Here is an 11,409-nt window from a genome sequence, read left to right on the forward strand (position 1 = left end):
GCTTTCATCATTATCAGACCCAGCCTGAGGGTTATTAATTAAAAAAACAAATATTCATAAATGGGTCTAGTGAAAAGCCCAGATAGCCTCTCAATGACTTAATAAACAGATCACTTTATGGCTAAAAGGAAGCAATGGTCCTAATTCAGGAGATAGCATGTACTGGAGTCATTGACTAATCAAGTTAGCGACAGTCAGATTGTGGTGCTTAAACCACAGTTGCCTGGCCCTGGGCTGACTCTGGAGGCAGGCAGGAGAATGCAGCCCTGATGCCAGAAGCAACTCACCTGCAAGGACTCCTTTGAAAAATGCTGTTCCTTTGTGATCACACTGGGTATGTGCTCACGACAGGATTGAGACAGCAAAGGCAAGTCCCTGCATTCTGGTCCTTGTCCCGCCACCTCCCATCTGTTCATGAATAATTCTTATTTTGTTTTAGCTTCTAAGAAGATCTACTGTCGATGTAGGAAAATCTATGGCGTGACTCCTGCGGGCAAGCACAGCGGGGTGGAAGAGCATCACTACCACTCTGGCCAAGCGTTCAGTCATAAAGGCAAGTATTTGGTGGTTCGGTTTCATTTATGTGACCAGCCAGTGCCAAATTGAGAGAAAAGTGGAATAAATTACTCAGTTCAGTGTATTTGTTAAATACAGTTCAGTAAAGAGAAACTGTCGATTCAGCGGTGAGTTACAAATACCTACTTGGCTGGGACCATCACTTGTTAACTTTGGAGCTCGCTGGCCCCAGACCTGTCTGGTTGTGACAACTCTTCTGCCTTTTTGTGACCGCAAGTCAGTCAGGTACCTCCTGATCACACCTGCTTTCCGCAGGCCAGTATTACAATAATTTGTTTGCTGACAGCTTCCGTTCCTTGCCCCATCCCCACCACCCCCCTCCTCGTGTGAGTGAAGAGAAATGCTCGAGTCCTTGCCCCGCCAGCCCCCGGGGTTTCTCCAGCACAGTACATTCCCTGCGGTCACGCACATGGTGTTTTTTGTTTTTTTTGCTACTCAAACCAGAAAACCTGGGCGGCGTCATCATCATCGTCATCTCCCTTTGGTGCCCCTTTCAGCTCAGCAGGTACTTGTCCCATTTGTTCTACTTCAAGAATGTCTCCAGAACCTGGTCTTCCCCACCTGTCTTGCCCCCACCGGGGCCGCACCACCCTCGTCTCTGCCCTGACCTACTGCAGCGCCCTCCGTGGCTCGCTCCCCGCTGCCTCCTTTCCTCTCTCTGCCTGTGCCCCTCCCCTGTCTGTTTCTCACCTAAGAATAATTTTTAAATCAGTTTTGTTTACATCACTCCCCTGCTTTGTCAATCCTGCCAAATCTGGGCTCTGCCCCCCTATCTTGTACCCCTTACTGTAGTTACCTTCATACCACACTGGCCACCTTTCTGGAGTCTTCTTCCCTCCTGTCCCCTCTCCTTTTCACATGGCTGTTCTTTCTCATCCTTGAGGTCTGTGCTTAAATGTGACCCCTGCAGGGTTCTTTCCCAACTACACTCTCTAAAATATGTCCTCCCTCTTCCACCGCAGTGCCCCATCACTGCCTTTGTAATGATGTAGTCATTTATCTGTCATCTCCAAAAGACGGTGAGCTTTTGGAGGGACTGTCCATCTTTTTTGCTCCCTGCTGTCTGCCCAGCCCTTAGCAGGGTACCTAACACATAAATGCTGTCAATGTCTGTTGGATTAGGTCGGGGAGCACATGAATTAGGTATGTAGATACAGACATCAATAGAACGATACTGTAATAAATGCTATGAAGATAATAAAGCAGGGCAGAGGAACTGAGAGGAACAGTGGATACAATGAAATTACAGGATAAATTCATGAACAAATAATGCAGTAAAGTAAATCAGACAGGTTTTACCTGAGTGTTTAAAGCATGGAGGGCTTCGTTGTAGAGGGTGGGAGGGGTGTGAATTTGAAAAGAGAAGAAAAAGAGGAAGACACTGAAGAAGAATGAGAGTAGCAGACTGATCCCGGTGTGGAGTAGGTAGACCACACAGCATGACGAACAGAACGTGACTTTGGAGCCAGCAGACCTGAGATTCTGGGCTGTCTCACCAGTTCCTTTCTCTGAGACCTTGAACAAGTTTCTTAAGCTGTCTGAGCTTTTGTTTCCACATTCATAGAATGAGCTTTGTGTGGCAATTTAGTGAGCTGATGTGTCCAATTCCTGGCTTATAGCAGATGCTCTGATAATACTGGTTCTCTGCCTCCCTTTTTCATCACAGGAGAAGGTAAGATACGAGATGTTGAGGGAGGATGAGTTACTAGAAGGTTGGTTAAGTGGGACCCTTCAGCGCCAGCCTGAGAAATTTGTACTTGGTTAGTAACCACAAGTGAAGCATTTGAGGAAAGTGATATAATGAAAATGTGCTTGAGGAAGATTAACCTGACCACATTTTCTAGAAAAACTGGTGCAGAAACCCCTATAGGCAGAGGGATTTATAGGGAACGGTTGGGAGAAGGTCACCTGGGGCCAGAGGGAAGAAGGGCTTGGGACGGATGAGGTGCAGATGAGATGGCAGGTGCAAGTGAGATTGAAAAAAAAGATGGGGGTGGGGGGAGAAGGCATGGGATGACTGCCATGAAGATGTGCAAAGCGTCTGGCCAAGGAAGTGGAAGAGGAGGGTGTCGGGATTTTGGAGGTCCAGCCAAGGTTGGAGACCACATCTATGCTGTGGTCTCGGTAGACGGAACTCTGTGATGTGTCTTGTGTCAGATCAACAACTCAGATCCAGGAAGGGAGAAGGTGGTGGTTGGAGCCAGTCATCCAGAGGCTCCAGCACAGAGACCAGGTCTGGGAGCAGGAGAAGCTTTTGAGACAATGGTTGAGGTAGGGTTAAAGCAGGATGAAGAAGTGACACCAGGAGGGGAGCTGAGGGACCAGGACAAATGATCAGGGAGGTAAGGGAGAAAGGCATTAAGGACATTGGCAATTAAAAGTCACCTTCGGAGTGTAAGCTCTGAGAACTCTGCTTCTGGGAGTCGGGTTTTTCCTGTTTGTTATGAAATATCTAGAACAGCAGCTATGCTGTTTTTGACTTTACATCAGATCACTTGCATGGTACAGCCTTAAAGGTCTTTGAGGGTATGATGCTCTGGGAGTCAGTTACTCTGTCTTGTCAAGCTTGCTTGTGATTTTTAATTTTCTGTGTGGTTTGCAGTCCGTGGTGGCTTAGAAACACGGTACAGCTGTTGCGAAGGTGTCCTTGGGTTACCCGGGTGTCAGGTCGCCAAGGTAAGGCTGGTCACCCAGAATGCTGCTTGTTTCAGAGCCAGAGTTGTTGCGTCCAGCACAGAACTTGGCTTGGGGATCAATAAGCACTTGATATAATTAATACACTTAATTTTCAGTTGATGAAATTTTTATGAGCTTAATTGCTCTTGCAAAAACATACAGTAACTTATTTGACGATATTTGTTTCAGCTTCATGTTCGTGACCAAAGAGAAAACCTAGAGGGCTTTGTGAAGACTTTTGTTAAGTTTCCACCCTCTGATGGGAATCACAGCATATTTGCTGTGAATTGCGAGGTGGTACGTTGGCTGTATATTTTACCTTATTTATACATGTGTAGGGAACATCCCCAGACTTTCTCTCTCAATCACGCATAGCTCTGCAGTGTCGTTCACACATTTTCAGATGAAGCACCTGAAGGTGAAAAGAGTTAAGTGACTGATGGAGTTCTTACGTTTAGTGATGGAGCCAGGAATTGGTCCACTGGTCCTCTTTTTATTACCTATTAATTTTTCTTTATATATAACCAGTGGTTATCCTGCTCATCAAATTGCTGACGTTATATGGGTGGAAAATGTTATGAATACTACTGTTATCCCCCAAATCAGCATAAAAGCTTTAATAAGTTTTTAAAAGCTATTGTTTATAGAGACAGTGAAGTATTCGTAGGGGGTTATCTTTCATGTGAGAATCAATACTAATTGATTGTAGGGGAAAAACAGAACTTGGAGTCATGAGACCTGGGAAGCTCCAGTGCTTACCAGGCAAGTCTCCTGGATGCTCTAAGCTGTAAATTACAGGGTTGATAATAACTCCACAGTCGTGATAAGAATCAGATACACTAATATGTGGAAAAGTGCTCTGTATATGTCACACATCATGTGAACAGTCATCTTTGACAAAACATTAAATATTCTCTGGTGTATTTGGAAACCAGATTTGTGGAGTTTAATTATTATAAATATAGAAGGGAAGTGCTCAGTCTTCAAGTTTAGATCTTTACTTGTAAACAGTGAAAGCTGCCTCTGGCTTAGAAATCAGGTATCATTGCCGTTTTGTCGTCTATGGAGCCATGTTTATGTAACTATAGTATGCGTTTTTTTCATTCAGCAAGGTTTATAACAGCATATGGTATCTACTAGCAAACAAACACGGTGATAAAGAGAACAGAGTGGTGGTTACTGGAGGGCAAAATGGGTAACAGAAGTCAACTGTACGGTGATGGATGGAAACTAAATTTTTGGTGATGAAGCATGCTATAGTGTATGTAGAAGTCAAAATACAATGTTGTACACATGAAGCTTACATGCTCTAAATCAGTGATAACCTCAGTAAAAATAAAATTAAGTTTAAAATTCAGTTCCTCATTCATACTAGCCATATTTCAAATACTCAATAGCCACATGTGGCTAGTGGTACCATATTAGACAGGATAGAAATAGAACATTTCATCCTGACAGAAGGTTCTGTTGGATAGCACAGGTCTCTAATGGAAACAATTGTAAAGCCAACACCAAGAAAATGAAATTACTTTATTAGCAGAAATAGTAGTAACATTAAGGAGAAATTGAAGCTTGGAACATCTTTTACATGACTGTCAGTTCCACTGACTGGCTTCTGTTAGCAAAACTGAATGATAGGATTAAATTATATATTCTAGATAGAAATACTCCTTTAAGATGTCCAAGATGTTAAAAGCAAATGTTTGCTATGATATATAAATTTGATACCTGTCTTTATAGTGCTATACAGCCAAAGGTTTGGAACTTACTCGAGTGACAGTGGTTGACCCCAGCCTCCAGGTGGTCTATGACACCTTTGTGAAACCAGATGAGGAAGTCATTAACTATAACACTAGGTATGCGTTATACAAAGGGATCTGCTTTTGAGACTGCAGAACATTCAACTTGTAGTTTGAGTTTTAGCCTAGGTACTTTTATTGGAGTCAAGAGCATGAGTTACACTAGTTTCTGTAATTCATTTATTCAAAAATATTCATATTCTGTCGAGTACCTCACTAAAATTATGCAGACACTGGCTAGATAAAAATTTCTGTAATCCAGTGGACATGTCGCTGGGTATACATAGCTATGATACGGCGTGCAGAAAACTGGTTCAGTGCAAATTCTGTCTTATTAAAGTATGACATGCTTCTGATCCAAATTCAGTGATAACTTTTGATGGTATAGATGTGCCTTTAATTTTTAAAAAGCTCATCTGAAACAATAATATCATCGATCAATTAAATTGGGTTTCCTAAAGGCATATAGGCCATATAACATAATATATTTATATATTTATTTAAATATAAAATAGAAGGCACTTATCTAATTCTAGAATGAAAATGTTTTCAGTTTTCTTTAATATCCAAAGGTACTTAAATGACTTACATATACTTATATAAACAAATAAGTTGATACACACATATATGTATTGTATATATTATAGTATATAGTTTCTAGTATTATAATATTTATATATTATATACAATATATATGTGTATGTCCATAATTTTGGAAAACAATAAATCAAGGTGGTCAAATGAATTAAAACTTGTAATGATAAATTTTGAGAATAATTATAGTGAATTCTGCTAACAAGCATTTTTAACCTAAGTTCCCTCATAGTTCATAAAAATGGGTCGTATACATAAAAACTCATTAAAAGTTGCTGTTACCAGAAAATGTTACTAAATGTTTTTCTACTCATTTTGCCATATTCTAGTAGCCCCATCTATTTTACTCTTTTTTTTTTCAGCTTTATTGAGGTATAATTGACAAATAACATTGTTTAGGAATCTTGGCTAACTCCTTTTTGAAACAAGTCCAGAAATACTGTAATTACTGATATTCATAGTAGCAAAATCGTAGCTGAAGGGCTTGCATTAAAAATAGAAGAACCTTTGAACCTTAAAAGAAAGTCAAATGGAGTCAATGCATTGCATTCTTTAAAAACTGTTTTAAAATGACCCCAAGTTCTCCATGCATAATTTCTTCTTAATCCAAATGTTTGATTATGTGTCACGTTCCTTAACTAAGCCAGATGGTGGCGCCACTGTGCTGCCTTACAGGAGACAATAACATCAACACATAGATGAAGTTGAAAATACTATTGCAATACTTTGGCTCTTGCTTTCCTCCAAAACTGCAGTAAAGCACAGCAGTGGCCACGTTTCTGAACATTGACTTAGTATGTGTTTCATGAAAAACCACTAGGGTAGTCAGCTTTCTGCATGTATTTTCATTGGGGCTTCATAAACCGTTAAGATTGGTAATTAACCCTACTTGACAGATGAGAAGACTGAGACCAGAATGTTAAGTAACTTGTTGAGAATCAAATACAGGAAGTAGATGGCAGAGTAATAGCAAAGGTCAAACCCAGGTTGTCTGCACTCTGCTCAGGGCTCCTTCTGCTGTGCCCATCTTTAGATTTGCCTTAATGGGAGATAGGCACACATATATGTATTGTATATACTATAGTATATAGTTTCTAGTATTATAATATTTATACATTATATACAATATATATGTGCATGTCCATAATTTTGGAAAACAATAAAGCAAGGTGGTCAAATTAAAAGTTGTAATGATAAATTTTGAGAGTAATTATAGTGAATTCTGCTAACAAGCATTTTTAACCTAAGTTCCCTCATAGTTCATAAAAATGGGTCGTATACATAAAAACTCATTAAAAGTTGCTGTTACCAGAAAATGTTACTAAATGTTTTTAACTACTTAACTAAATTGTAATTGATAAAACTCGGATTATGCAGAGATGATAGTTCGAGAAGGAACTTCGTGAACTTGTCATAATGTCTCCACACCCCCAGCCTTACCTTATTGATCCAAATTATAAATTTTACTAGGTTATATCATTATAACCTAGTAAAGGGGTAGTTGACAGTCATACATTAAGATCTGTGTTCTGTTCAGCAAATGTTTGTCACATTGAGTCAGTAATGTGTTCCAGCTACAGCTGATAAAATCTACTGAGCTGCATTCTTTACTTATGTGCATTGTGTCTTATTGGGGTAGGTTTTCTGGCGTGGTTGAAGATGACTTACAGAACACTGAAACCTCAGTCCTCGACGTGCAGGCCTTCTTATTGAACCTGTTCAGCGCTGGCACTGAATCGGACACAGCTTCGAGCATAGTCTCTACATTCTTAAGGTAAAGAGTTAGAGGCTTATACTATTACAGAATTCTGTATGTTAATACGGTGCTCATTATCACTGTGTGTCACTGATGCTTGATTGGCCCTTTGAGACAAGAGAAAGGAGACAAGAATCACTGTCTGTGCTGATGACTTTGCCTGTTGTAAACCAGAAGCTGTGTGAGATAGCTAAAATTTGGCTAGTCAACATCAGAAAGTCCATCATCAGTTGTGATAAAACCAAAATCTTTATTTTGACATTGTTTTTGATCGTTGTCTTTAATATTCAGATGGGAAAGACTAAGTTTATCTACTAGGCTATTTTAGTCATGTACTTGGAGATACTTCCTCACATTAAGTCAAATGGCTCAGACCAAATGGCATGTTTATTTGTCTTGGCATGAGACTTGAACATCTCCCGCTTTATAGGCACCAGGTTAAAGTGATCTGTTCTTGGCTCCATGTTCTAGAACAGGAGTCAGCACACACTGGCCCATGTCAGCCACCTGTTTTTGCAAATATTTTCATTGGATCAGAGCCACCATACCCACTGATGTATGTATTTTCTATAACTGCTTTCCCACTACAATGGCATTGTTGGGTTATAACAGACAGTTTGGCCTGCAAGCCTAAAATGTTACAATTTGGCATTTGAAGAGTTTGGTGGCCAGCCCTGTTCTAGAACAGTGCTTTGCAACAGAACACTCCATTCTATATTTTCACTATCCAGTATGGTAGACACTAGCCATATGTGGCTGTTGGGCATTTAAAGTGTGTCTAATGTGACTGAGAAAATGATTTTTTAATTTTGTTAATTTAAATTTAAATAGCCCTCTGTGGTTGGTGGCTACCACATTGCATGGCACAGCTCTAGAACTCTGGGGACCTTACTAAATGTTTGAGCTGCCTCCAGGATAGGACTTACCTTCCTGCAGGGAAGGGCTAGTTCCTCTTTAGTGCAAGGATACAAGTAAGGCCATTTAATTTTTATAAGTGAATGTCCGCCTCTTTCTGTGTTAAGCTGGTATTCATAGTGTAGATATTTGTTTCAAACAGCACTGTTGTCTCTGTGTGTGACAGATAAAACTAGAATGTGCTTCCACCCAGACCCCATGCAGGTGTGGGAGAAGAGAGTCGGGGAACTAAGTTTTCTGGAAGAAAGGTCTTCACAAGGTCCTCAGCCTCTGAGACATCACCCCTCAAACTCAGTCTCCCTCCATGACTTTCCTATAGGATCCATTCTATTTCACCTGGTTCCCTGAGCAGAAAACTTCAAATCGTCGCATTCCTTTATTCCTTGTGATCAGTCTGTCCAGATTTTCATAGATTTTTCTATTTTTCTATTTCTATCATCACTATTTTATTTGCTTAACACTCAGAAGCCAGTGCCTAGGAGCTGGCTGACTCATTAAGTGAGAATGTAAAGTGTTAATGGACGTGGCGTAGTCGGTGCTGGACATTAAATTTCCAATCCCTCTCTTCTCCTCAGTCTTTAAATGACTCTTGTCCTGAGGCGAATCTTCTGCGGTGCTTTTTCAAAATACAGCTCTTCTAACAAGGAATCCAAACTGGGACCTGACAGCCCAGGCTCTCGGTTATGGGAGGCCTCGCCCCCATATCCACCCTGTTGTGTTTCTTGCTTTGCTAAACCTCAGTGGAAATGGACTCACCTTCTTCCATGTGTAAGCACAGGGCATTTGGATCTAGATGGGACTAATCCTCGTCCACGCTCCCTCCCCAGAGACAGACAAACCACTGAAATGGGACTTGCGCTGGACTGAGGTGTGTCCCCCTTCACTGAGTCACAGGGTGGGAGGAACCTGGCTCACCCTTCACTGCCCACTGCACCCCTCACCCCCGTAATTTTTGGAACCTCTCTGAACTCACGCTGCCCCCTGGTGGTGCTCTTTGGGTAGGAAAGTGGACCTGGAAGTCAGCCTGCTTAAATTTCATTTCTTTCTACTGTACTAACTCAGCTTAGCCAACTTTCTTAACGTCTCAAAACCTCAGCTTCTTTGGCTATAAAAATGGCCAATAAAATACCTACCTCATTAGGTTGCCCTGCGAGTTGTGGTGAGAGAATCCAGGTGAAGTGCTCAGTGACTGGCCTGTCGTGACTGCTCGTGTTACTTGCTTGTGCAGCAGAGTTACTGCTGCTCCAGTTACTGTCGCGGCCGTCGGTATCCTTATTCTGTGCCAAGAGCTTCTAAAGCATTTTTCTCTTTCATTTGACAGTTAATTCATACATCAGTTGCAGACACGACAGTTACGTTTCCTCATCGGCTAGGCTTGCCTCACAAAAGATCCCTGAGGAGCCTGGTGGCTGACTCCCTGCCCAGTCATTCAGGAGGACAGTAAGTGCCTGCTCGTTCCTGACAGACAGCAGGATCCTAAGTCTGACTTGAGTGCATAAATCGGGAGGCTCATGGTGAAGGTCCACTGTTTGAAATGCTTCCCTGGGGGTTCTCTCCCAAGGTAGCGAATCCTAAAGCATCTGACTAAGTAAAAACCATTTCCTGCCCACTGCCTGGTATAGTCTGAGATGTTCCACAGGCATCAAAACAGCAGTGAAGCTGAGAATGGTGACATCATTGTTCAGCAAGTTGCCTGGCCTTTAAATTCATGCATCAAACTTCGGTCGGTGTGGAGATCTAATTTCACTAGAAATTTTGCTGTGTGCCTCTTCGCATATGTGATTTTCATGAAACCTAATGAGATTGTAAAATCAAATGAGTCCAAGTCATCTTACCCAGGGTAAATAGTGTAGGTTGCATTAGAAAATGTACAGTTCAAATGAATAGATTCATTATGCATGTGCTTGCTCTGTACCAGATTAATGTATCTTCCTCCCAGGACTTTTCCTCTTTTTGGTTTTTTGATGAAAAATACCCAACATTAAACAAGTTACTCCAGTACAACAAGTCCAGCCACCAACTACCCTGTTAGTGACGTTGCCGGATGCACGAGATACGTGTCTGGCTTGGACTGGAGGTTACTTACTCTTTACATTCATGCTTACCCATACCGGCCCCTCTTTTGCACAAGATAGAAAAGAAAGTTAATTTTGAGCATGTTAAAATTATGTTATGATTCTACTGTTTCTACAGATGCTTCTCTGATCACGTCATTTACTGTGCAAAATACATATTTTACCTTAGGTCTCTCTCGTTTCAGTCTCTGTTACACACTAACCAACATCATCTTGCAAAGGATCTTTAATTGACTTTATCTGCTGTGGTCAAAATATTCATATCTTAAATTCCCACAAAATTCTATTGTAAAATTTGTAACGTGTTCTCTTGAAACCAATCTTGAACCAGGGACGTAAAAATATTTCACCGAACAACAAAAAATACCCAGTGTGAAACAAAATCTTCTAAAAGTGATAGAATACCCCAGTTCTCTCAGAATAACACAAAGAGAGAAACACAGAATGTTACATACCATTTTAGAAGTGCGGACTGTATGACTTTTCTTAATCTTGGGCATCATTTATTATTTTCACCAGAACAGTAGGCTTGATATCTTGGGTAAATGCCATCTACTTTTTAAAAGCATGTAATCTTGTATCTAAGGCTCCCTTTGTCTAGCGAGGTGTACTGCGTTCTCTAGCATCCTTTATTTCTGGCTTCTTGTCAGATCTGTCACGTTGTGTGGTATCTCCCTGGAAAAGAGGCACCTGGAGAAGGTACTGATGTTCTGCCCAATCATAGCAACGTAGTGACCATGTGACTGAGGACCGGCTACATAGGGAAAGGGAGATGTTTGTGCCTCTAGATTTATGTGAAACCTTTCTAAAGCAACCCAGAGGGGTTGTTCTAGGTGTGAAATAATATCTTAAGTGGCTGGTGCTGATTTTGTTAAAACTCAAGACTTCATTTTGAGACCACCCGTGGGTAACATCGCAGATAGACTTGTCTGTGTCTAACATGTTAGTTTATATTCTATACTGTTTGGAGGTCACAGTTCAAGTGAAAATGCAGCCACCTGCATGGAACTGGTCCTCT

At 41.1% G+C, this 11,409-nt stretch overlaps 1 protein-coding gene across 7 annotated transcripts in view; it reads left to right on the forward strand.

The window, feature by feature from the left end:
• Positions 1-381: 381 nt before the first annotated feature.
• The window catches only part of LOC106728453 (RNA exonuclease 1 homolog), a 36,483-nt gene continuing 25,455 nt past the window's right edge, over positions 382-11,409 (forward strand). For 4 of the 7 annotated variants that reach the window (XR_004319615.1, XR_004319616.1, XR_004319614.1 and 1 more), the window contains exons 1-5: positions 382-553; positions 3,179-3,252; positions 3,442-3,549; positions 4,993-5,108; positions 7,285-7,419. Coding sequence is in view for 1 of the 7 variants with exons in the window: in XM_032479115.1 (XP_032335006.1) it covers positions 415-553; positions 3,179-3,252; positions 3,442-3,549; positions 4,993-5,108; positions 7,285-7,419 (572 nt within the window). In the remaining 6 variants the exon portion in view is untranslated. Of the gene's footprint in view, positions 554-654; positions 802-1,020; positions 1,082-3,178; positions 3,253-3,441; positions 3,550-4,992; positions 5,109-7,284; positions 7,420-9,637; positions 9,757-11,409 lie in introns of those variants that run through there. The other 3 variants (XR_004319618.1, XR_004319617.1, XR_004319619.1) reach the window with 2 other exon arrangements.

This window comes from Camelus ferus, chromosome 4, assembly GCF_009834535.1.
Source record: "Camelus ferus isolate YT-003-E chromosome 4, BCGSAC_Cfer_1.0, whole genome shotgun sequence".
Lineage (NCBI taxonomy): Eukaryota > Metazoa > Chordata > Mammalia > Artiodactyla > Camelidae > Camelus > Camelus ferus.